The sequence below is a fragment of the Heloderma suspectum genome, chromosome 6 (assembly GCF_057233095.1).
Source record: "Heloderma suspectum isolate Gila_16-S chromosome 6, 16-S_ref, whole genome shotgun sequence".
In the NCBI taxonomy this organism is placed as follows: Eukaryota; Metazoa; Chordata; class Lepidosauria; order Squamata; family Helodermatidae; genus Heloderma; species Heloderma suspectum.
This window is the reverse complement of record NC_139463.1, coordinates 15180267-15207517: the sequence shown is the minus strand read 5'-3', so window position 1 is coordinate 15207517 and position 27251 is coordinate 15180267. Positions and strand designations below refer to the sequence as shown.

Below are 27251 nucleotides of genomic sequence, written 5' to 3'. Positions count from 1 at the left end.
CCCAGGGGGAGTCCCCTTCCGGGACAGGCCAAAGGAATTTTTACTAGACTTAATGAAACTCGGCTTTCCTTGAAAATCCTTGTTTATTTTGATTGAGCAGCAACCTCCCCATCCTCAAGTCTCTGTCTCTCTCTGTCTCTCTCTCATGCAAATTATGCATGCATGGACCCCATTTCCCCAAAGAATGTTTCTGGTTTCATAAAACAACCCTTTTTGGTATCAAGCAACATTTCTCACATATTTTGCCTAAGCAGAAAGTTCCAAATTTGTCTGCAATTTTCCTTTAGATATCAATGGAAATCCATTCTCTCTCTCCCTCCCCCTCTCTCCCCCCTCTCTCCCCCCTCTAATCTTGTCCCCCTTCATTTCATTTTCCTCCTTTTGCATTGCATTTTGTACAAGTGGTGTTGAGACACTTCCCAACTCCTGAGGGTCAGCGCTGTATATCACCCAGACATCAGCTTGAGGACAGCGCGCCTCTGCCAAAGCAGAGCTGTCAGTGGATTTTACAGCTTCATCTAAATTTCTGTGTCCAAAGCAAGGACAAAGGGGAGTTCTGAGGTTTCTACCAACATAGGAGGAGAGAGGGAGAGGACAGAGCCATGCTGGAGATCCCAGGAGCTTTTCACTGAGAGGACATGTGGAGGGCAAAGCCAAGATCGCTTCCGCTCTGTAAGGTGATCCATTCCTCCCCATGCCCATGGGGCGGTTTAGTTTCTCCTCAAGACCTTGGTTACTGAGAAATGGCAGGCAAGCTACTGCAGTGACTGAACCAAAGCCAGAACTTGGCAGAGAGGTTTCTGCTAACAAAGCTTGGGGGCTGTGACCCAAATATTCTAGATAGCCTTACTTTTTGACCCAGAAATCAATGTCAACTAAGTCCCATCTGTCCCATTCAATGACTAGGGAGGTGGAAAACCTCTCTATTTAGATGGATGCTCCTTTCCTAGAAAGGTTACATATCTGCAAAACATACACACACATGTGTGTGCATGCACACACAAGCACACACACAAACACACACACCAGGGGGTTTTTTTTGGGGGGGGGTTGCGAGCACACTTTGTTCGACATTTAATGAATGCTGTTAACCACAGTTCACTTAATTGGAAATCATATTCCCTCCACGTAAGCAGTAAAATAGAAATGTGATAAATTGTTGTACAGCGCATGTGTTAAGGATGCTTAATTTTTTCTGCCTCTGCCATATTTTGCTTAGATGTTAAGGTTCTACTTAATTGCTAGATAATTTTCTCAGAGTGGAGCATGACTTGTCAGAATCCATAGTTTATTCAGAGGTATGTATGTGTGTAGGTATATATACAATTGATGAGTCACTTTTTGCCCCTCAAAGAGCCCCAAGGCAAGATACAAATTAAAACATATAAACAATATCATAATAAACCGATATCATTAAAATGTATTTAAAAAGGAGGAAAATAATAATTAAAAATGTGGTTCTTTAAAAACGGGTATGTTTCCAGAATTTTGCAAGACGTATAAAACATTTTAAAAATGTTTTTATTATTATTACAGAGAACTTCTTGCCAGCTGACAGCTGGTGGATGTCAGTTTCTTTTCCCAGAATCCATCTGGGAACAATACTACATCATCATATAAGATTGTTCCCAGATGGATTCTGGGAAAAGTAAAATCTGCTGCTCGCTGCTGCTGTGAAAGTGACAATCGGAGCAAAAACAGCAAAGAAAGGGAAGCCATTTCACTTCCGCCCTTTTCCCCAAAAGCAAAGTTTCTTTGTTGAGTACATTTGCCTCAGCCCTAAAGTACAAACAGGTAATACACTTTTTTATTTTTATTTTTTTACACCGGGAGCACAAAATCATAGATATTTGGAGCATCCTTAGCACAACCTGCTTTGGTGTGTGGGTCTGCTGCGATCATGCCACGTAGACTGTTCAAATGATCAAGAGTCATTCAGCCACCACTCAAAAAACTTAGTGGGGTGTTGGTTTTCTTTAGCCTCCAGCCCTGCTCTTGCCCATCAGTGCAAAGGTAATGCCTGATTCACTGTGCAAAAATGGTAGTGTGCAGTAGTGCTGTGCCAAAACTCGACCTGCCCTTCTGCAACCTCTTTGTTTCCCTGCGAAAGGGGGAGCCATTTTTTCTGCCTCTTTCTTTGGGATGTTGAGAATTTCTCTGAAATTTCTCAGGGTGCAGGGCTTGCGTGCTTTCCCTACTAGAAGGAAGTGGCGGAGGGGCTCCTGTGTTCTCTTTCTTTTCCCATTTCCCCTGTTTTGTCCTTACAGCCTCCCTGGTTTCTGGAGCTCTTGGAAAGCTCCTGGAGGACTTGGCTAGGACTTCCTCCCGTGGGGCTTCTCAATGCTGCTGCTGACTGCTGAGTGCCTGAAAGCCAAGAGGGACATTTAAAAAGTGCTTCATTGATATTAAAAACAACAAGAATAAGAAGAATAGCAACAAATCCCCTCTCAGCTTTCAGCACTCAGCAGGCAGCAGCATTGGAAAACTCCACGGGAGGAAGTCCTGGCTAAGTCCTCCAAGGGCTTTCCAAGAAACTCAAACAGCTGGAGATGCTATGAGGACAGAAGGAGCAGGGGATAACGTGAGAGGAAAGAGCACCCCCCTGCCACTAGGGATGGATGAAAGTCCCTTACCTGTCCTCGAAGCTTGCTTCGCGGTGGGGGGGAGGCGCTTCGCTTCTCCCCCCGAAGTTCATGCGAGGGGGGGAGGCGCCCCGCCTCGCCCGGCCGAAATTCAGGCCGGGCAGGAGGCGCCCCCATCCCTCGCCAGCGAAATTCAGGCTGGGTAGATGCGCCCCGTCTCCCCGGCCGCGAACCCCCCCCCCCCCGTGATAGGCTACGTAACGATTAATGTAGCCTATCATGGCTAGATCTCCAAAGTCAGCCGTGATAGGCTACGTTAATCATTACGTAGCCTATCACGGGGTTGTTTTTTTTTTTTTACTACACTTGTAATGGCAGCGGCGGCAGCAGCCGGTCAAAAGACCAGCTGCCGCCCCCGCCAAAGTCCCAATGACAAAGACCCAATGAACCGCCACTGGGAGGGACATTCGTGAAAGGTAAGTCCCATCCTGGGGGGGGGAGCGGGGGGGCGGAGAATTTCACCACCGATTTCGGGGGGCCGAATGCGTTGGCACTTGGCCCCCCGAAGTTTCGGGGAGAAATTCTCCCCCATCCCTACCCGCCACCTCCTTCCAGTAAGGTAAGCACTCAAGCCCTGCACCCTGAGAAACTTCGGAGAGATTCTCACCCCTTCCCACAATTTTCAGGTGCAGTTTCTGTTCACCCATCCCCCAATGAATGGTCAAAAATAAATAAGTTGAAAAATTCAGCACAGTGGTTGTGTGCGCATCCCTTTCATTCTACCATTGGAATTGGACTGGGCTTTCATCTCAGGAAGGCTAGATTGGTGGTGAATATCTTCTGAACTTGATTGGGAAAGGTGTGGCAATGTTTCTATGACTTCAAGAAGCCCTGTTTTTCCAATAGATGGTGACTCTCTCCTGAATTGCAATGAGAGCAATTCAGTTCAGCAATCAGATGGCTAATTTTGCTCTGCGCTTTTCCCAGGCCTGATTAATATTATTCATTTCTTCTGTGTCCTGCTGGGTTGAAACAATCCACATTCCCCAGCCCAGCTTGCCGGAGTGCAGGTGATTTGCATAAGAGGCAACAACACACACCGGGAGGAAGCATGTCTTGCACTTGGCTAATTAAATGGCCGCCTTTCAAGGCTCCCCTTGCTTTACCTTTTTGTGTGCACAGGTTAGAGAATGTCCATGCAGGGGATGGGAGATGAGGAACTCTGTGTCAGAGTGGAAGCTTGCATTCTTCAGCTGGATGCCGGTTTGGTGCCCTCTGTGGAGTGTTCTGGCCTCAGAGCTCTCTTCAGGTGAAAGGGGGCTCACCATTAGTGGTCTCAGTAGCACAACTTCTTTCTTTTCTTCCAAGGTTTTGTTGTTGCAAACGGTGCCATTTTGCATCCTCTACAGAGCTCTCTTCAGGAGAAAGGAAGAGCAGTGTGAGGCATTGGCCATGGTAATTGGGATGCAGTATGGTACAACAGCCTTCGAGGTGGGAAAGAGTAAGAACACCCCCTGCCCTCTGCTATGCAGATAAGGCAGGGGTCGGCTAACTAATGCCACATGTGGCCCTCCGACTAATTCCATGTGGCCCTCAGCCTAATTTCAAAAGCCTTCTGCATGTAATGAGTTCATACCTCTGGCAAGAGAGACCTGTCCTATCCCTAGCATCCCACTGGACAGCAAGGACGAGGGGAGAGAGAAAAGGTGGTGGCAGAACGAGATTAAAACGGAGGGGGCAGAAAGGGAAAGAGAAAAAGTAATGGGGTGACCCATGCAATTTTGGCTCTGTCTATGCCTGGCTTTGGATCTGCCTGCCACTGCTGTCAGCTGCTGACAGATTACCTGCGACGAAATGGGGCTCTTGACAGAAAAAGGGTTGCCCACCCCTGACGTAATGGTGGTGCTGCTTTGCCACAGGGAATCGTGGATATATAATTGCCTACCCCAGATGATTCTTTGCAGAACTGTGTGCAGTGGCCTCTCAAAATTCTCCACCTTATATGTGAGTGGAGGAATTAGAGGGACCATTTCAACAGGTATCTCCAGGGGGAGTAGAAATTATCCAGAACTAGTTTCTCAGGGATGTCATGGCTCGCCATTAGTGGTTACAGTAGCACAACTTCTCTCTTTTCTCCTAGGGCTTTGTTGCTGTTGCTACAGATAACAGCACCAGCAGCTGTGTTGGCAACTTGGCCAGTATTTTGCGTCCTCTACAATGCCCCAGACGTCACATTGTTCCAGAGCACGCTGTGGTAGTGATCATCACAAAAACATGGTGGAGAATATTTGGAGAAAAGTGGCCTTCTTGGGGAGGGGGGTGACGGCAAGAAAAGCGGGGAGGGAACCTCTAGCATTTTGTCACGGGGTAAAAAAATAGCAATCTTCTGAGAAATTTTGGCTCAGCTCTCAATTTCTTTGCACTCAAAGGATGAGGAAGGGGGAGGATTTTGTGTGTCTGTCTGTCTTAATATCAGGCTTTTGCAGGTATAGCCCTCTACATAGATTGCCTGTGTCACACGTTACGTGCCTGAGAGCAGGTGGGGATGCAGGCCTGCTCCTAAAGTATACAAAGACTTACGTTGCCCAAATTCATGTCTGGACTAGGCCTGAGTGGTTTGAACAGTAATTTCTTTTGAAACTGCTTGTATTTAGTTTAAAATACAAAAACAACAACATTCAGTTAGGGATGTTCTCTATAGAAATGGAAAAGAGGCCCAAATTATGGGGAAAAGATGATAAAATCTACTTGGGACTCATGATCTTCCCAGGCACATTCGAGAGGGAGTTTGGTTTCCCTTCCAGACTGTGGTGCATCATGTGTTTTCAGCAAGCGCCTCTCTTCTGAGGGACTTTCCCCCTTTTATTTTCAACCCCAAAAACAGCACTCATGTTCCAGTCTCGCTTTCAACTTGTTACCATGGCAATGTAGACCAAACTTTTCATTAGGATTGTACCTCTCTGTGTGTGCACACATGTGCACGTGTACAAGGGCTGTGAGTTGCTGGAGTTTGGCATAACAAGGGTAGGGATGTAAGATCTCACCCTAGTTCGGGTTCTCCAGGCACTCGCTGAAGCAGCGCCCCTGCTCACATCCTCCCGAACCTGCGCTCGAGCCACCCACGAGTTCGGTGAATTCCCCAGTGCTCACTGCGAACCCGTTCGGTGAGCGCCGCCATTTTCACGCCTTTGATTTCTGCGTAAAACAGGAAGTTAAAAAAATGTGCATATTCAAAGCGCAGTTTGGAGCTAGGAAAGCTAAATCAGTGCAATATTAGAGGGATTATACCACTAATATTGCACTTATTTAGCTTTCCCAGCTCCAAACTGCACATATTTGAATATGCGCATTTTTAACTTCCTGTTTTACACAGAAATCAAAGGCGTGAAAACGGCGGCGCTCACCGAACGGGTTCATGGGGAGCTCAAGCGGGCACGAGCGGGGTCGAAGAAGGACAGCTTCTCGGGGGTCACGGGCGGGGGTTGCTCGACGAATTCCCGTACCCCGAACTGCAGTCGCAACATCCCTAAACAGGGGCCAATTCTAAGCTTGCTGCTGTTTTTGTTCCTACTGCTTGGCTGCCAAAGGCAGCGAGGTCTCGGAGCTTGAAAAGCAAGTTGCGAGGCAAGGTACCTACTGAGCTGCTTTGAACTCATCCTGTGGCGAAAGGCAAGGATCAGCAGGCAGCAGCCTTCAAGCACAGGAATGGAAGCAGTGCTAATGGAGTTTGTGGAAAGCTTTCCTATGCATAAAGCAGTTAAGGGAGGCCGCTATCCCGCACCCAGTTAATACACAGTTAAGCCCTGTTGGAAGAAATTGGATTTGCATGTTGCATAGAAGTGACAGCAGGATTTTACTAGCCAGCAGGAGTTAGCCAAACTAAAAGGGTAGGGGGAGAGTTAGGGTGGCCATGTGTTCTCTTTTACAGATGACTGCTCTCTATTTGAAGGGTTGCCAGATGACTGTCCTCTATTTGAAAGGCATCCTGTATTTGAGGGGCTGTCCTGTCCATTTCAAGTATAAGATCCATAAGAACTATTGCCCATCAATAGTTATCACCTGAATAGGCAGACACACAGGTCACCTGATCACAGTCTTCTACACTATGGTGAGATATGCTATATTTCTATTTAAATTATGATAACTATATCTAAATTTGCATTTATGCATATACATTTGCACCTACATCTCATGTAAATCACTGCCATCTTTTGTCCTTGTGGCATTTCTGCCTTCTCCTAGTGAGAATACCCCTTCTCTAAGGCCTTCCTCATCCCAAGCAGGAAATACCTTCCCCACACAATCACACTACCACCAGGACCTTTAAGGCTCAGGTCCAACCCTTTACTCTGACCTCAAGCTGTGAGGACAGACTTGTTTATATTATCACTGGTATTGTTTCCTTTATTATCTTCCCCTTATGTAGCCAAGAGCAGAAGGCATAGTATTTGTATGAACAAGGAAAACTTTATTAATTTATTAAAATTAATTTATTAAATTTATTAAATTAATTTATATAATGTATTTATTAAGTTATTGAACAGTAAATAACTTTCATTGACTTTCTCAATATATATTCTCTCATACACAATACTCCAGACCACAATACTCAATCAGTCACCTCACAATTACCACAGACCTTCTCTCTGTCTGAGGCCAGATCTACACCTTGTGTCATATAATTACGATCCCATCATGGTAACAATATATCCCTAGGGATGGAGGAGAATTTCGCCACGGATTTCAGTGAGGCCGAATGCACTGGCATTCGGTCCCCCAAAACCAGTGGCGGAATGGCCTCCCACCCCCCACTACCCTGCAGAATCCCCCTGGGATGAAGCTTACTTGGGGTGGCAGCAGCGGCTGGTCTCTCAGTCAGCTGCTGTGGCTGCAAATGGCGGCCGTTGTGGGGGCCGCCATTTGTGTCCTTCCAGGTTGCCGTGATAGGCTACATAAGTATTTACGTAGCCTATCACGGCAAAAAACCAAACCAGCGAACACAAATGGCGGCAGCTACAGCGGCCGCCATTTGCGTTCCCTTTTATTTTTGGCCGTGATAGTCTACGTAAATATTTACGTAGGCTATTACGGCAAAAGAGAGGGGCGCAAATGGCATAGTGGCCGCCATTTGCGCCCATCTCTTTTGCCATAATATTGCGCCCATCCCTACAGGAAATAACACTACGATAGCGGTATATAGAATGGGTAATGTGCCCCAACAGTTATCAGTGCACCTTAATACTGCTATAACGCAGTAACGTAGATCTAATTCCAGTTCTAAAATCCTATCACATCAATTCCCTATCTTATCCCTTTCTCTGATCTTCTCCCATTCCTATCTCATCACAAATCTTATCTCTTTCCCTGTCTCTATCTGACTCACACAGCCCAGCCCACTGTTTACATAACACACACACTTCACTCACTCAGCCAATCATCCACCATTCGTTCTATCACTTATCTCACTCTCACCCTAGAAATAGTCACCATACAATTCAGAGATATAACAGGAATGCATAACTATAACCACGGGTTCATTATATACATATATGTAACATCACAATCCTCTATTTTGGAGATGCATTTCCTCTCTCTTTTTTTGGTGATTCATAAATGGACACCCTAAGAGACAGTGGGGTGGGGTGGGGGGAGAATAGAGAGACCAGACCCAGGATTCTTATTTTTTTGTACTTGAGAGGACTGATGTTGTCCCACTAAGAGTTTAGGACATGGTCATGGAAGCATTTGGTTGGCCACTGTAAGAAACAGGTTCTTGGACTAGATGGATATTTGGTATAACCCAGAAGGGCCCATATGCTCTTGTATCAGGGGCTCATCAGGACTTAACCCTGGCAATGTGTTTTCATTGCCAGGGGCTCAAGTCTGAAATACATGAATGCATGACAGTTCCTCTGAGCGGGTGTAAAGTGCATTTTCTTCACCAATACCAAGAGCCTCCACATATCAGGGTTTAGGAGGAAGGACTGCCAGATCGGAGGGCGTTGCTTGTGTTTGTTTCTTTGAAACATTTATACACCACCTTTTATCCAGAATATCAAGGCACTTTACAAAGATGAAAATGAGCTGAACAAACATTACAAAACCAACCCAGCAGTTTCCCAATCAAACTTCAGCCTGGCCATCTCTTTTGCTTGAAGTCAGTCAAGCACCGATGAGGCTTATGATTAATCCTTGGGCTATTTTGTTTCCATGGAAGGTAAAAATCCTAGCTCCTGTGTTTGTGTTTTACTCTAGAGCTTTACGAAACGATCACAGGAGGGAGGGAATCCTAACTCTTGAGCCCTGTGAATCTTGGGGACTTGAGGAGCATGTCCATGCGATAAGGAGAGATTGTGTGACCAGACGCTGTGAAGGGTGAAAACACTTATTTCATTGTATCTTCATGCATTGCCTGAGCCCCGTTGCCTTTCAAAAGAACTTAAATGGCCATTTGATTGAGGGGATGCTTGGATTACACACTGCCTGGCTCCATTATTGTCTGTGGGTCCCGAGGCCTGTGCATTTCAGAAAGGTCAGGCATGAGAAAAAGGGGTGGGAAAGAGAATCAGAAAGATATTTTCTTAAGTCCTTCTCACCGATGTGAGACCCCCCCCAAGCCCCCCCACACACACTTTGGTAAAGAAGGCCATAGTCAGAAATATCTTGCAACTATGTCTCTCTGCCTCCAGCAACATCGCTGAAAACCATTAAATATACAAGGTACGTCTTAATGCATCCACTGGTGGTCCTATCATGAGGGAGGTGAGACAATAATCCCTTCAGACAGTGGTTTGTGGTTGCTATGACAGGCAGCAGAGTGAGGGGTCTGACCTACAGGTGAGAAAGCAAAAATCCAAGGGCCTAGACTTCACTGGATTTTTAAAACCTAGTACTGTCTTTTAGGTTGGGGAGTGTGTGCCATTTTAATTTCCCAAAATGCCCTGGAGTTGTAATGTTCCTGAGTTGGGGGACCAGGGCAGGTGTTGTTGGTGAGCTCACCTGGAGTACTGTCCAAAGATGTCTCTTAGTGATACCAGTCCTAATAGCAATCATCATAAGGAAACTCATAGAATCATAGAATAGTGGGGGTGGAAGGGGCCTATAAGACCATCGAGTCCAACCACCTGCTCAGTACAGGAATCCAAGTCAGAGCATCCCTGACAGGTGGCTGTCCAGCCTCTACTGCATCTAACTAAAGGTCCATCTTATCAAGCATCCTGGTACCCATACAGATGCCTACAGGGAACCTGCAAGGTGCAAGCAGATCAGGAAGGCAAAAGCCCTCTCACATGGTTTGCCCTTCCATTAGTTAGTATCTGGAAGCATCTGAATACGAGAGTTCAATTTAGTTATCATGGCTAATAGCCACTGATCTATGAATTTGTCTAATTACCCCATGACCCACTTCATAAGTGATTTCAGCGTGTGGTCGTGGGTAATCTGAATTTATATATGTGCACCGCTGCTGCCCATGGGGCATGATCCACCAGGACATTATCCTGCACAACCCCCATTGAAAGGAATAGGAGCTGTGCAACGGCAAGCCACAGTTAAGTGCTGCTATTAAACTAGGCCTTGTAGCAGCTTGGAAAGGTTGATATGCCCCTTTTGTACACAAAGGAACTGGTTTTGGTTCATTGACTTTAGCAATCTAATGTGCAGTCCATTAGCTCTTCTGTGTTTGGTAGCATCTATCTAATATTCAGTGATCCATCAGTTGATAACTCAGGTATCAGTTTGCACCACCACCATTGTACCACCAACGACAAAAAAGCAATGGAGCAAGCTGTGGACAGAATACAAATGCTGTCTCTTTAGCGCCAACAGTTTTTATGCTTGAATGTTATGCCCATCATTGGCCTTTTAACATAACTCTTCTGATAAGTTACAAGGGTTGTTAAATATGAAGCATCATTTAAAATGAGACCCATCTCAGCTTACTTGCTGGGAGGTTTTGCTGTAAAAATGAGATGCCTTGGCAGCATACGATGCCTCCGTTGAACAGTGCCAAACAAGATTTGGGATCAAGGACATGTGAGGAATCTGAAACAGGTCAGATAAACTGTGTATGGAACAAGGTTACAAAATTGTCAGTAGGGAAGGAGGAAAAGTGAACCTATGATAGAAATCACTGTGCATTAAAGATGCACATTTGCAAATAGTTTATTTATTGCATTTAGATTCTGCCTTTTCCCCTCTTGCAAGGAACCCAATGCGGCTTACATTCTTCTCCTCCTCCTCTCCATTTTATACTCACAACAACAACCATATGAGGTAGGTTGGGCTGAGAGTCTGTGACTGGCCCAAAGTCACCCAGTGAGCTTCCATGGCTGAGTGGGGACTAGAACTCGGATCTCCTGGTTCCCAGTCCAATGCTCTAGCCACTACACCACACTTTCGCAGACATTTTGCAGACATTTCCCATTTCAACTCAAATTTGGAGCATGAAACTTAACATTCAAAATTCAAATTTGGGTGCTTTGGAGTGAAGTGAAATAAAGTGATTGTGGAGATGTTGATATCCTGGAATATTTTTGTTCTTTCTTCCTTAAAAAAAAAAAAAAATCAAATTGGATTACGTGGACATTTTATTTGTGTGGTTGGATTTTAAACTGAGATGGCCTGCCTTGTTTCTGGTAATGCCTGAGAAAGGAGAGGATAGAAATGGAATATTGATTGCCTGAGTAATCAACAGATTTAACTTCGTGTTCATTGGAAACAGTCTTTCTAGCACTCTGCAGAGTGACTGTCACCCTTGGTTACCCATCATGTTTAGGATTGTGCTGAGTCCCACTGAATTTTGTGCTTTGTCCCAGAAAGTTCAGTTGGATTTCCTGCCAAATAAGTGTGGAATGGGCTGTGGCCTTATTGGTTCAATTGAACAGTATAGCATGAACTTGTCCTGAAGGAATCCAACATTTGGCAAGTCAAGCCTAATTGCAACCACATACAGGTAAACCTAGTAGCTCCTTCTGCTTCTTTGTCTCCATTCTATTCCCTACATCACTCTGGTAGTACAGGTGATGGTGGCCTACCCCCCCCCCCCGGTAATCTGGTATAAATTCTTACATTTTATCAACAAACAAGGTTCCCAGAGAAAACTACCATCATGTCATGGACAGATATGAAGAGATACATTTTGAGAATTACAACTGAATCTTAAACCCCTGAAGAACTTCTGTGGATAAATATAAGGTTATTAATACATTGAAACGGCTGTGATCCCTGTTGACTAGAACTGAATTTCCTATGTAATGTTTGTGTTTTGTTAGACTGTTTTAATGTGCTCACTGATTACATTGAACATAAGTGATTAAAACTCAATAAAAATAATTTAAAAAAACCAAACAAAAATGTACCGTCTGAGTGAGAGACATTTCCATTTGGTAGACCAGGGGTGTTGAACCTTTTTCAGCCCAGGGGATTAAATTCCAATTTGGGAAGGGTCTCAGGGGTTGAATTCCAGCAGTGGGTGGAGCCAAGAGGAGAGGAAGCAAAGTGGGCAGGTCCAGATGTGATTCTTACCAGGTGGGACATTTTCCCACCAAGTATACAAAACACAGCTCAAGTCTAAGCACATCTACTCAGGAGTACACCCAAGTGCAACTGCTTTCATGCCTACAAAATGCACACCACACTTCTCGGCAACAGCTCTCCTACCTTCAAAGCACATCTCGATGCTTTGCAGGGTATTTAAAGTTGTGCTGTGCTGAAATTTCCCCCCACATTTTTTTACCATTGTCATTCAATTTGATAGAAGACAAATTGCTTTTGAAAAGCAATTCAGTGGTGAAGAAATTTCGGAGAAATTCTTGTGAGTTGGGCTACGGTTGGGGGGCTTACCTTACCTAGGAGGTGGCCAAGGAGTGAGCACAAATGTCCTGTTTTTCATTGTACGGTCATCTGTCTGGCTGCCTGTAGCCTCTTCAGCTTCCTACACTTCAATTAAAGCCCAGTTTAAGGCACCATGAGATAATTCCTCCCAGAGGCCTTTTTCAGATCAGTACATGTAGGCAGGCTGGGAGGCTGGCTGTGATTAGGTAAGCTCAAAAATACCACAAACATAAATTATACAACATCCTGAATGAGGCAGAAAAATAGAAGTCCCTTTTCATGGGGAAGACACATTTCACGAAATTGGAGGACAGATTTTGACAAAGCACTAACTCTACCTAATCCCTGGAGCTGGACACAACACTCCTCTCCACCCCCACTCACACCTGCATTGTGGTGGATGCAAACTGGGGGCCAGCCTGCCAACACAGTTGATGCTGCTGCTGCTGCAGCACCCCCCCCCCCGCCGCCACCCAAATCCCTTACCAAAAAAGAAAGAAGCTATGCTAAAAGCCCTGTCAGTGGGGAGCCCCACCTGGGAGAAACTGTTGAGAATTTCTCCTGCTGCTGCTGGAGAATTCGGTGAAATTGTCGCCCATGTTTTTCTATTCCCAAGGACAGTGGAGAAATTCAAGAGGCCATTTGCACACAGCTCCAATTAAAGGTAAATTGCCTTTAAATACCCTCTTATTTCCAATCACTGATTGGATGTATCAGCCAAAGAGGCTTGAGGGTTGGATGGGGAACCCCCAGCCACATCCCCTGTGGGCATCTGGAGGTTCCCCATCCCTGTGGTAGACAGTAGGCAGAACCTTGGATCAACCATGTTGTTCATTTATTTATTACACTTGTATCCTACCTTCCCAAGGGGCTCAAGGTGGCAAGTATGGTTCTTTCCTCTCTCCCCCATTTAATTCTCGAATCAGTCCTGTGATTTAGGTTAGGCTGAATATGATCAGCCCAAAGAAACCCAGCAAGCTTTGTGGCCAATCAGGGATTTGAATGTGGGTCACTCTGGTCCAGAATCGGGCACTCTAACCACTAACTACACTGTCTCTCATTACATCACTTGATTATCCTGCATTTGATTACTGTACACTTGAAGCTGGTTCACAGATACATATTCACCACTTGATGTCTGCATCATCAGTTGCAGAGTGCATGTGTGTGAGCAAATGAGCTGCTGCAGTTTCCCAGACACTGGAAAAAGAATGTTCACAGCACCTTAATCACAATGCTTTTCACTGGGGACAGTTCAGCTGCCAGGCATTCAGTGTACAGTGATCAAGTGCAGATAAATTAGCGTTTGATACCATCATTCATGGTATCCTTCTGGAGCATCTGCCTGGGTTGGAAGTTGGGGGTACTGCTTTGCAGTAGTTCTAGCCTTACCTGGAAGGTGGTTTCCAGAGGGGTGGTGCTTGGGGGCTATTGCTTGGCTCCATGGTGCCTCCAATATGGGGTTCTGCGGAGGTCGATTCTATCCCCCATGTTGTTTACCACGTGCATGAAAATATCATTTGGTGTCATCTGGAGTTTGGGGCTGTGCTGTCATCCGTATGCTGATGACTCTCAACTCTACTTCCTCTTTTCATCTCGGACAAGTGTGATGGATGGGCTGAACCCACATCTGGCCTTGATAATGGGCTGGATGTAACCCAATAAACTGAGGCTCAAGATTGAGGCTCTGATGGTAGGTAGTTCCTTTGTCTGAATGGGGTCACACACTCCTCCTGAAGGAGCAGGTGCACTGCTTGGGAGTACTCTTGGATCCATCATTGGCATTGGTGGCTCAGGTGGCCTCCGTGGCCTGGAGTGCCTTCTACCAGCTTCGGTTGGTAGCCTAGTTGCAGCCCTGGCAGCAGCCTAGCCTCAGTGCCTAGCATAGCATAGCCTAGTGATAGCCTACCATCTGAATGGCAATAGCTTAGCATCAGTAGCCTCTAGGTTAGATTACTGCAATGCATTGTATGTTGGGCTGCCTTTGAAGATGGTCTGGAAATGGCAGCTAGTGCAGATTCGGTGGCCAGGCTGTTGACTGGGACTAGGCAATACGAAAATATAAGCTCAGCCTTGGCTCACCTGCACTGTTTACCAATTTGTTTCCTGGGCCAAATGCAAAGTGTTGGTTTGGTTTTAAATTATAAAGCCTCGCACAGCTTGGGGCTCCAATGCTTCAAGGACTGCCTCTCCCCATATGAACCTACCCAGTGCCTGAAGTCAGCTTCAGAAGTGCTTCTTTGTGTTCCCCTTTGGAGAGAAGATCAGGAAGTGTTAGTTTGGAAATGGGGTTTTACTGCAGTAGCCCCGTGTTTGTGGAACACTTCCCCAAGGAAGCTTGTCTGGTGTCAGTACTGTCATCTTTTCATGCCAGGCATTTCGACATTAATTGTGACCCCAATTGTTGTGTGCTGATTTTGTGATGTTCATTGAGAGCTGGAGGAAGCGGGGAGATTTTGTGTATTAATCATGGAGTTCTGTATTGTGTGTGTAAGTCACTTTAAGAATCTTTTTGCAATGGGAAGTGACAGAATATTGTTGTTGTTGTTGTTAATAACCACAACAGACCATTAAGTGATGGGCATGTGTGAACCAGCCCTTGACAACTGGCAACTAAATGTGTGTGCTGACTCTTCTGAAAACAAACAAAACCAAAAGAAAACAAAAATAATCCCAAATCATTGCATTTGAGGGCAGATGAGAATTCTGTTTGTGGTGGTGTTTCCACGACGGCAAGTTTCACACATGCTGTTGATGAATGCACATGAGTATTCATCAACATGACAGTCCCTAAAAATGTATCATTCGTTTCCTATTGCCAGAGTGGATACTGGACATTTTGGGGTTTGGTGGCTTCTTCTTATCCATCTTATGTGTCTATGAGACTTTCTGATCCTCAACCAGGGATGAGCAACAGTGTGAATTCTATTCCATTTAACCCCTATGGGATTCCACAGTGTTTCCATTCCGGTAAAGGGTGGTGGACTGTAGCATATTCTTTTTTTCTGATTCCAGAAGTATTTTGCACATGCACATGCAAGTGGGGGTGGGGTGTGTGTGTCTCACCATTTTTTTCATGGTGGCTGTGACAAGCTGCTAACAAAAAATGCCTCTTAGAGAAGTTTAGTTTCTCTCAGTTCTTCAAGAAAGCTAAATATTTTTCCAGCTAGACACACAACAGATAGCTGACTCATCATAGAGGCTAAGGTTTTCTTAGAGATATTTCCCCTTTCAATGGCTGTCTCTCTCCAACAGAAAACTTCCCTGCATGTTATCTTCACAAACAGGACTTTTCAGTATCTCCTCCTTCCTCCTCCCCTCCTGGGTCCTCTTTCCTCTGTTCTTATATTTTGCCAATTGTTGCTTTGGCTCATTAGCCACACCTCCTTTGGGAGTGCTGTAATTACATCCAGGTGGGGTGAGGAGGCTAGACAAATGTTCACCCCTACATGGCTTCTCACAGTGGCAATTTGTGCAAATCAGACCTTTTTTGGGGATGGGGGGTCTTGAAATTTGCACAGATGGGAGATATATATATATATATATATATATATATATGTTTGTATGTATATGTGTGTGTGTGTGTGTATATGTATGTACATACATATGTGTGTGTGTGTGTGTGTGGCAATCTTGTGTAAGTGAAGCACTCCAGAAGAGGATGAAATTGTCAAGTTCTTTGAGAAGTATGGAATGTGGCTTTGTCAGGCCAAAGAAAGTAGTGTGTGGAAAGGATGAAACTGAAAAGGATATTTACAAGAGGGGAATATGCCTCTCTGGGTCTACACAGTGGACAGGCGGATTCGTGATTGCGGGTGCATAGGGGGGAGAAATGACGAGACAACACAAATAGAGTTGGGATAAAACGGGGCCACATTTATTGACATATTACAATCTGCAAAGGAAGCACCGGCGGGCGGGCACATAGAAAACAAGTAATCATGACAGGTATAGAGTGAGGCATTCGTCGTCTGAGGCATGGCGTCTACTGTAGCCACCCTGCAGATCGATCCACCCAATTCTGGGCTGGGAGACATTCCCCTGTCACCACCCCTCGAGCCACAGAACCCGAGTGGGTGAGGAGGGTCAGCCTCAGAGGTAAGCCTTATCTCCCTACTCGGGGCCACAAAACCTGGAGCCGAGAGCCTCGGGCCTTGGTGTCAGAGAATTTCTCGCCGAAACTTCGGGGGGCCGAGTGCCAACGTATTCGGCCCCCCGAAGTAGTTTCGGGAAGAAATTCTCCACACCCCCCCCCCCCGGGATGGGACTTAACTTTCCCGAATGTCGCTCCCGGTGGCAGGTCGCAGCGGCGGTTTGGCAGGGCTTCGACAGGGGTGGGGGCGGCAGCCGGTCTTTCGACCGGCAGCCGCCGCCGCCATTCCAAGAAAAGTAAAAAAAACCCACGACCCCGTGATAGGCTATGTGATGATTAACGTAGCCTATCATGGCTGGCTTTGCAGATCTAGCCGTGATAGGCTACGTAAATCGTCACGTAGCCTATCACGGGGGCGTTTTTTTTTTTAACTTTTTATTTCGCGGCCAGGCGAGGCGAGGCGCCTCCTCCCCGGCCTGAATTTCAGCTGGGTGAGGCGAGGCGCCTCCCCCCCCGGCCTGAATTTCGGGGGGAGAAGCGAAGCGCCTCCCCCCCACTGCGAAGCAAGCTGCGAGATGAGGTAAGTGACTTTCGAGCACTCCTACTTACCAGTCACCTGAAACGGTGCCCACGAATGCTCACCTGTCCTCTCCCCCAGTAGAGTGCCCACCTGAAACTGCCAGTACAGTTATGTGACCGGATAAAAATAGCAATCGGATGATACCAATTAGCCTACATTATTCCCTATCCCACCAGCAGTATGAAGTAGGCAAAAAACCCATAGCCCAGCTAATCTGGCTAAGAGCAAAATTCCTACTCAGCCCCCAATAGGGCAACCAGTACAACCCACACTGCATGTTGGGCGGGAGGGAGGGAGCCAGAAGAGCCAGAATGAATGAGGAAAGGGGGCAGGGAGGCCTAAATATCGGCCGGCCCAGCCCCCACCCCACCTGGATGTCAGGAGCGAGGGCGAATGGCCCTCGATCTTGTCCCACCCTTCCCCCCCCCACCCGCAACATCCCCCCCCCACGGCCAGGCAAGCCGGACATGGGGTGAGGGGACTTCTGTGCACTTGCACAAGATCGGAGATATCGATAGATAGATAGATAGATAGATAGATAGATAGATAGATAGATAACTAGAACCCCATTTGCACAATTTCCAAGATCCCCCCCCCCCAAGATACAACATGTACAAATTGCTGCCATTAAACAAAAGAACAATGGAATCTGTGCATGGGATCGACTTGCTTCTGATCGAGTCAATACTAGTGCCGGGAAACTGAACGAAATCCACCAGGGCCGAACTGGAAACATTTGTCGAAATGTCAGCCCCCAAATGGAATTCTCATACATCCCTGTCTTCAACTAGGATGATCGGCATAACTCAAATTCTCCAGGCTTAATTTATTAGCAGCACCTACTTGAGACCTTCACAACTTGCGACCCGGACATACAGCACAACAGCCATGTATTGCGGTCTTTTAGGGGCTTGATAATCCCTCTGTTTTGCGAGGTAGCAAAACTGGGAAGTCTGTCAACTCTGTGATGGGCTACCAACCACAGATGGTGGGTACAATAAATTAGGTGGGTTACATGTCAGGCAGGACTGTCATCAGCCATTTGTAGGCAACTATCTCTCTTTGTCACTCCTCAGAGGCTTTATACTTTCCAAGTTTTAAAGTAAGAGGGTCCAGGAGAAGTGGCACAAACCTGCAAATAAGTTAGAACTGGATAGTGGTGATGACTGTGCCTCAAGAATTTAAGGAGATGGCGGCTTTGAGACGAACAGGGATGGGTGGGCTCAAAAATGGTACTTGGGTGCCAAAAGGGCAGATTAACAAGAGTGACTTCAAGTTGTGTGACTCTGGAATAACTGATATTCTTTCCTTTGGAATACCTCCAAAATGGATCTGAGAGTTAAGGTTAAGATTTTGGATGGAGCAAGATGCCCAAAGCGCAGCCCTTGGATCCAGGTAAAGCGCTGACAGTTTTCTCTTGGGAGTAGGGATGGACGAAAGTCCCTTACCTGTCCTCGAAGCTTGCTTCGTGGTGGGGGGGAGGCGCTTCACTTCTCCCCCCGAAGTTCATGCGAGGGGGGGAGGCGCCCCATCCCTCACCGGCGAAATTCAGGCCGGGTAGAAGTGCCCTGTCTACCCGGCCGCGGGAAAAAAAAACAAAACCACCCCTGTGATAGGCTATGTAACGATTTACGTAGCCTATCATGGCTAGATTTCCAAAGTCAGCCGTGATAGGCTACGTAAATCGTCACGTAGCCTATCACGGGTGACTTTGAAAAAAAAAAGCGCGTACGCATTATGGCGGCCCCCATAGGGCACCGCCATTTGCGTTTCTTATTTGGTCCCTGTAGTCTACGTAAAGATTTACGTAGACTACGGCGAAAATAAGGGCAACGCTATTTGCGTTGCCCTTATTTTGGCCGTAGTCTACGTAAATCTTTACATAGACTACAGGGACCAAATAAGGAACGCAAATGGCGGCTCCCCATGGGGGCCGCCATAATGCGTACGCGCTTTTTTTTTTCAAAGTCACCCGTGATAGGCTACGTGACGATTAACATAGCCTATCTTGGCTGACTTTGGAGATCTAGCCGTGATAGGCTACGTTAATCATTACGTAGCCTATCACGGGGTTTTGTTTTGTTTTTTTACTTTCCTTGTAATGGCGGCGGCGGCAGCCAGTCGAAAGACTGGCTGCCGCCCCCGCCCCTGACGAAGACCCGACGAACCGCTGCCGGGACCTTCCGCCAGGAGGGACATTCGTGAAAGCTAAGTCCCATCCCGGGGGGGGGGGCGGGGGGGCAGAGAATTTCACCGCCGATTTCGGGGGGCCAAATGCGTTGGCACTTGGCCCCCCGAAGTTTCGGGGAGAAATTCTCCCCCATCCCTACTTGGGAGAACTGAGCCACTGCCTCCTGGAAACTGCAGCTCACAGCAAGGCCAAAAAATGGAGAGAAGGAAGAAAAGGACAGATAAGCTGGAAATCGTTTAAAATAACTTTTAAAAGACCCCTTTGCTGATGATCATCTCTGCTCCCTTCTCTTTCTTAATGCAGATGTATTGTGGATAATCGAGTGACCCGGGTGGCCTGGCTCAATCGCAGCAGCATTCTTTATGCTGGCAATGACAAGTGGTGCTTGGATCCCCGAGTGGAGCTCATTGCCAACACCAAAACCCACTATGCTATCCGGATAAATGCTGTGGACGTGTATGATGAAGGGCCCTACACCTGCTCTGTGCAGACAGACAATCATCCAAAGACATCCCGGGTCCATCTCATTGTGCAAGGTAAGGATTCAGAGAGGCCTGCTCCGGTTGTTCATGTAGAATGGAGGATGGCATTGTACATAATTTGTGTGCAGATTCGGAGGTCCAGTGGGACAATAATCCTGCAGATAAAAGATAAAAGTCTCCAGCCTACTCCCCTGCGAGACTTAATCTCGGCCAAACTGACAACAGTCAGTTTCCTCATAGAAACTATAATGCAAACTGTTTAGTTCCTTGAACAATGGAGCATTTCACAACATCAAAGCAGCTCAGCCAATCGGTGTCAGAGGCTTCACCATCACAAACACAATGTAATATGGATTCAATTGGATGAAAAGCTGAGTATCCAATGATTCATTTAAAAAGTGGGTTTCTAGTCCTCATGTTTGAACAAATGCACCCCAAAATGTAATAGCAAAAAATAAATAATTCATAAACAATCAGGCAAAAAGAAGTTAAATTTCGTTTTCAAATCCAGTAAGTCTCACACAAAAATAGCGTGGAAAGTGTATTTGTGGAATGATGCAGTTTTAGAGTTGCAGTAGGCTTTTAGGCAAGAATTAATGGGGGTGGAGGGAGATTCTAATCCCTTTGCCATCAGCCATCTCTGTGGGAGTTGGCAGGGAGCCCTCTTAGCATGACATACCAGCTTGAGTATTGGAATCTCATCTAGGGCTAATTTTCAAATGCTGATGGGTGTATTGATTTGGAAACAAGCTGGGTTAAGAAAGGCATTGGTCTTGTACACCAAGTCGACCTGAGCTAATCTGCTGTCGATAGGCTGGGGCTGAGCATTATTGACAGACTAATGAATAGGAGGCAAAAAATAAAAATAAAAATCAGGGCTCTTCCCCCCCACCTCTCCTTTTTTCTTCCTCTTAAAGTAATCAAGAAAAAAATAAATAGAGCAAAATTCCCCTCCCTTCACCATCTCCATTGCCCATGAAACAATGTTAACAACAACAACAAGAAGAAGTGGAGAGGGAGATGCATTACTATCTAGTTGAAAAGAGAAACATTTTCTGTTTCTCTTTCCAACTTTTATTACCTGTCTGCATTTCTTAAATCAAAGCCAATCACATGGGAAAAAAAATGTCGAAGCTGAAATCGGGAAGCCGAGGAGGTGTAATTATATTGGATCCATCCTCATACTGGTGCTGTATTTCCTGACCCAAATTCTTGATATCCTCTGGTATTTAAAATCAATTCTACCCATTTGCTATCCCCTCCCCCTTCTTTGTCTTCTCTGCCTCGACAGTAGAAGGAAGATATCTGGTTTTCACAAAAGAGCAATACATTCTGTCAGTGAAAGCTTTACAGGATCTTGTTCTTTTAAGGTGCAAGCTACCCTGTCATCCGAACTGGAAGTCTCTCTTAACTGCCTTTGAAGTTAATTGGAATTGGGAGTATTCAGAACATGGTAGAATCTAGGAAAGGTTGTATGTGGTGTGTGTGTTTTAGAAGCTGGTCAATAATCTGCAGCCATCTCTGGGGCAGACTGAGAGAGCTGTGGAACAAGGCAAGGCAAAACTATTTAATATGTTAAGACTGGGTATTTAAAAAAAAGTGTTATGTTTGCTTTCAATTCTTCATGGACAGGAGCTGTCATAATCTGCAGTAGACGCACAAGGAAGCTAACTTTATCTCTTATTTTTTTTAAGAAACATTTTTATACACACTATATTGTTAATAGGAATCAAAGTGTTGCCTGGGTGTGTGTATGGGGAGGTGTGTGTGTGTGTGGGGAGCACACCCTCTGAAATTTCACATAGGAAAATAGGGGCATGCTTGTTACACCCTGATTTTCAAATTCACTGTGTGAATATCACCCACTCCCCCAATTATGTGTTGCTGAAGGCTCTGCTCCGTCTGTTATATGCTGTCTCTATTTACTTTGCAAAAGCTTGTCCTGCAGTGATATATAAAGGATGGTTCCTGTTCTTTCAGTTAAAGATATGGTAGGGGAAAAAAAATAATAATAACAGTCTGCTAATACGCTTTCACTGTTCCAAAAATATACCTCACCATCTGCAGTGTATGAAATAGCAGGCTGTGCTGAGCGCTGCATGGTTCCTCAGTGTCTACGTGCATCCATTATGGGCTGGACTGAAATGCCCTCTTGTTATTATTTTACTGCCCCACTTGCAGGTAGCAAAAGTGTGTGGGGGAACTGTGCCTTTTTTCAGGGGCATGAGCTCCTCCTTTCGGGGGCAGGTCACAAAACTCACCACAGATCCTACTGGCTCCTTACTGCTGCCAGACATGTTTAGTTCCCCATAAGAGCCCCGAAACAATGCCACATCATGTTTCAACATTGTTCTGAGGGGCATTCTGGGAGAAAATGGTGGCTCCCAATTGGGGGCTGCTATTTTAGGTGGTGCAAGGGACATTTTTTATTTTAATCTTTTCAAGATTTACCCACTCCGAGTGTTTGGTTTCTGACGGATGTTGTAAGGAAGTTTTTAGAGATTGTATCTCATTGTTACTTTACTTAATTATGTAAGCTCACCAGAGTTTTGGAACTGAGATTGACTATTTAAAAAAAATAAATAGATAGCTATCCTGGATACTGACTCAGACAATTGGTCCAACTATTTTCTATTTTCTATTTCAGTCTTCCCAGATTGGCTCTATAGCTGATTAGGACCACATCTTCCATCAGCCCTAGCCAGCATGGACAATGTTCAGGGGTGATGAGGTTGTAATCCAGCACATCTGGGCCACATCACATTGGGGGAAGGCTGGTTATAAGTTAGCAGTGGCTCTCCAGGTTTTCATACAGGGCTCCTCCCAGCTCTGGCTGTGAACTGAATTTAGGACCTTCTGCACGTAAACCATGCACTCTACCTCTGAGCTATGATCCTTCCTGGATATTGTGTTTAAGAAATAGGGAGAACTAAGGATGTCCCTCACTGGGAAATCTGGTTCTTTTTTGGCTTGATGGAGTTCAACAGCATGTATGACTTGATTTGCATCTGAGAACTGAGCTACTGTTCCCGGAACTCTGGGAACCTTTTGCACATTTTGGTTTTGTAATTACTCAGCAATTGCTCAGAAATTTGCACAAATTGCAGAACCTTTTAAAAACAGAAAACAATGTGCAAAATTCCTGCAAAATCCACAAACTGGCCCAACTCACAGCAGAGCAGTTTGAGTTGGGCACCACATCAAGAAAACTCAATGAATTCCACTCCCAAATTGAGTTCTCCAACATCCCCAGGGAGAACCAGGCACAGTTGAGCTTCCCAAAATTCTAGGAATGTTCCTTCAAAGCGCAGTTCAGCTTGCTCCTGTTGTCCTTTGTCACCTGTTTTTCAGTTTGTTCAAACTCATCTGGGTGGGTGATCCAAGGCAAAGCATAGAATGGTATAATCTGAATAACCAAACTGTTCAGTTTAGCTCACTCCTACGTCCTTGAATTGATTGATGCAGCAGCAATGACCCTAAGTGCTGCAGAAATGCTTGAACTCAATAAGACTGCAAACAACAACAACATCAACACCATTCTTTCATAAAGCACCGGTCTTGATAAAATGCAGTAAGACACTACAGAGCACTTAGGTCCTTAGAGGCAGAAGAACAGAAGCATAAAAAGAACCCTCTTAGATCTGACTAAAGGTTTATCTAGCCCAACATCCTTCCTCCCACTGACCCCACCCCCGTACCCACCACCAGCAACTGATATTCAGAGTCATACTGGCTCTGAATCTGGAAGAATCATCCAGCCTGGTTAATAGCCATTGATAAGGCCAGACATTAATAACATCATTCCAGTAAAGTCCTTTGGGCTCAGTAGTGACTCTCCAGGGTTTCAGGCAGGGAACTTTTTCAGCCCGCCCTGGAGATTTTGGTGACTGAATCTGGGACCTTTTGCATGCAAACCCAGTGCTTTACCACTCAGCTATTTCCCTTCCCTGAAGGTGTGGCACCTCTGTCCCCCTGTGCAAACCCTGTCTGGGAATCAAGCCCATGACCTCTTGTACCCAAAGCAAGAATTGTGCCACTATACCAACAAGATGGACCCTTCCAAGATTAGGCTGAGGGCTGTGGAGGAGATAGCAGATCTGGTACCATTGCTGAATTATGGGATTCCATCCTCACAATATTGCAGTGTACACCAATACCTATTTTAGATGTTGAACAGTAAACATATGAACTATAAAATATGTTTAGGTCTGTCTTTACAACCATGATGTTTATAAAACTGCTTTTAAAAATGCTCAGAATTCAGCAGTGGATACCAGATAATTGTGTGACATGGCATACCTAGTCATCTGTAGATATCTGTGTCTCCTGCTAACGATAAGAAACATGGCTTCTTTTACAAGATCAGCACCCAACAATAAGTTGTTTGTTTAGAAGGGAGAAGCACTGCAGGATCCATACACAGTCAATTATAAGAAGTCTCCTGTATGACAAAGTGCCCAGACATATTGTTATGACTGCAGGAGAAGGATTCTGTTTTTAGGTTACTGTTAAATAGCCCAGGAAGTGTGGTTTCTGGTTGGTAGACAGTTGTCTAATAACTGGAGATCTCTTGAATGTTTTGAAAGAAATAGCCATCAGAGCTAAGGATGTATGCACATTTTGTTCCTCTTCGCAAATCATGCAAACATGTCCCGTTCACAACTACAAACGATGAGCGCAAGCAGGAATGCAATTCTCAGGACATTTTTGCAATTTCCCAAAGTTGCATTTGTGTTTGAAAGAACACACTTGCACACATGCACAAATGCACACTCCCGTCAAAAATCTGTTTGTTTCCTTCCCCACACTTTAGCCTATGAAGGGAAAGATGATTTTTTCATTGGGGAAATGCACATTTTTTAAAATGCTCCCCCCCCCCAAATCAGGAAAAAGCACACTTTTAAACATGCTCATTTTCCCCAATCAAAAATGTGTGTTTTTCCCAATCAGGAAAAAAAAATGCTCAAGAACAAGGCTAACTGAGCTTTGAGGAAGAATTCTGAGAACTTCAGTGAGCTTCAAAATTGCACAATTGTCCATCTCTAATCAAAGCTTGGCAAAGGTAACACTCACAGCTAAAGGGAGAGCTAGGTGCCCCTCTTTGTGTGTGTGTGGTGCGTGTGCGTGCGTGTGCGTGTGCGTGCGTGTGCATGCATACGAGAGAGAGAGAGAGAGAGAGAGAGAGAGAGAGATTGCTGTGACTAGGGAAGGGTGAATTTGTCAATTTCAGTTTCTCATTTTCTGAGCCACCGAGAATTTTGTGCATATTTCTCCTAATATACACATTTTTGTATGCACTTCCCCTTGTGTGTGCTTTTTGCAAGTGACTAACTTACCCATCCCATTTCTTTACTGAAACAGTGCCTGCCTTTTTATGTGTCTGGTTCCCCTTCTGGAAGCTTATTTTTATATGTGAACTGTTTTCAAATCACCATTGTTGCTGTTGTTGTTCAGTCGTTCAGTTGTGTCTGACTCTTCGTGACCCCATGGACCATAGCACGCCTACCCCTCTTTAAAAACAAAAAACAGGGGGAGATCCCTATTACTACGGTTAGCTACCTGTCTACATGGAAATCACCATTCCCATGTTGTGTGGGACCCACAATAGGCCCAGCTGGACACAACTAAAGCAAGAGGGCAAAGGATAGTTCAGTGGAGCATTCAGCAGAGCTCTCAATATCCTTCCCTGAGTGATAGGAAAGGGCCTTTGGGCAAAATCCTCCAAGTGAGGTAAGGAGAGGGACATTGATGAGCAATTAAACTCTGCCTCAAGGCTGGCACCATTCTCTCTGGAGACCAGCGTCCGAGGACAGGGAAATTTCCCCACTGTATCAGAGTCCTTCATGTGCCCCTTCCAGCCCCCAGTGTTGAGTGGACTCATTTGACGGTCCTGAAGTTCAGACCACAACGCTATTATTATCCTGTTCCACGAACTTGCCCTTTTCTTTCAACTTATGTAGGTCACTAAAGCAGCAATCCTATGCCCACTTTCCTCAGAGTAAGCCCCATTCAACTCAGTGGGACTTATTCCTGAGGAGACACGTTTACGGATGTGCTCTAAATCATAAATGGTGCTGCAGTGTGCTAATTATGGACATAATTTTCTGAAGGGTAGATATGTCTGTCATATGTTTCCTACCCTTCCTCCGAGGACTGTAGGACAGCGTCAGGGCTGGCCCAAGACATTTAGCTGCCTGGGGCAAAGGACAAGATGTGCCCCCTCCCATTCCATGTACAAAGGTGACTGGACTGGCAGATGAATCCATCTTCCATACTAATGTTGGGACAACGTTCTCCTCTGACCTTGAAGGCAGCAGGCTAACTTAGGGGGCACAGCGTAGGCCACAAGGTACACAGTTCTCTCCTTGGACACCTTGCTGCTGCTTCTCAGCATCTGTCACTGGAGGCGACTGCCTCACCCTGCCTAATGGTAGGGCCGGCCCTGGACAGTGTGCATGGTTCTCTTCCTTGCTCATTTTACCCTCCTAACAACTCTGAAGCAGATTAGGTTGAGAGAGCTTGACTGGTCCATTGGATGACTAGGGATTTGAACCCTGGCCCTCATTTGATAGAATGTTAAAATAGGTTTGGCAGGCACTTGTCTGTCACTAACTCCATGGTTGCTACATGCTTCCCCTGTGCCTGGCCCTGGCCCCTGCAGCCATTGGATGCACTGTATGTGTGATGTGACAGAATATTTACAAACAGTCTCATGCTGATGGTGTCAGCAAAAGAAAGCTGAAGGAGTACAGCTTCTGTGAAGCAAGTAAAGGTCAGTTTGGTTAGGGAAAGTGTCACACAGGGCCTAAGAACAGGGAGGGTATTAGCCAGGGATAGGCATAAATGCACCCTTGGACTTTTCTTGCACTCGCCAAGATGCCCTACCACTCCTCCTTTAAATAACAAAACAAAACATGTTCTTCTTACCGGCAGCTGGGATTGCTGTGAAATAGGTTTTGTTGGTGCGGAAAACTATGGGTTGAAAGGAGTTGTCTTGCTTAGTGAGTTGGGGCTCAGACCCCACCTCTGACTTGTACTCACTCTTTTGGACAGGTTACTTGTCCTTTGCCCTGCCTCCCATGGCAGCCATTTTGTGGTAGTACCCAGGACATTCAAATTCTCAAATGCACCCACAGGCCCCAAAAGGTTGCTTGCCCATGGTGTAAGCTTTTGGCAGGAGGGGTTGATTAACCAAGGAGGCTTTGAAAATGGGCTGGAGGCAGGGTGAGGGGGGTGCATGGAAAACCAAAGGGGCACCAAAGTCATTGCAATGGTAGGGTAAGGCCTGCAGTCAAGCCAATTGTTTGGAGTAGTGGAAGCAGTGGATCATTAACAACAACATCGTACTGGCTTCTTGATTTGGTTGTTTGCAAATAAATCTCGCCCTGGGGTTGGTAGCAAACTGCCGTGGGACCAGATTCCAAAGGCAGAGGGGTGCCTCTTTGTATTAGTGTGCTTAGGTCTACTTTCCTTCTTCCCTCTAATGGAA

The 27251-nt window shown here is 45.7% G+C and overlaps 1 protein-coding gene across 3 annotated transcripts in view; it reads left to right on the top strand.

The window, feature by feature from the left end:
* NTM (neurotrimin) overlaps positions 1-27251 on the top strand; it is a 528603-nt gene that overhangs the window by 253113 nt on the left and 248239 nt on the right. For all 3 annotated transcript variants that reach the window (XM_084803640.1, XM_084803638.1, XM_084803641.1), the window contains one exon: positions 19584-19816. In XM_084803640.1, coding sequence (XP_084659766.1) covers positions 19584-19816 — 233 coding nt within the window. The remainder of the gene's footprint in view (positions 1-19583; positions 19817-27251) is intronic.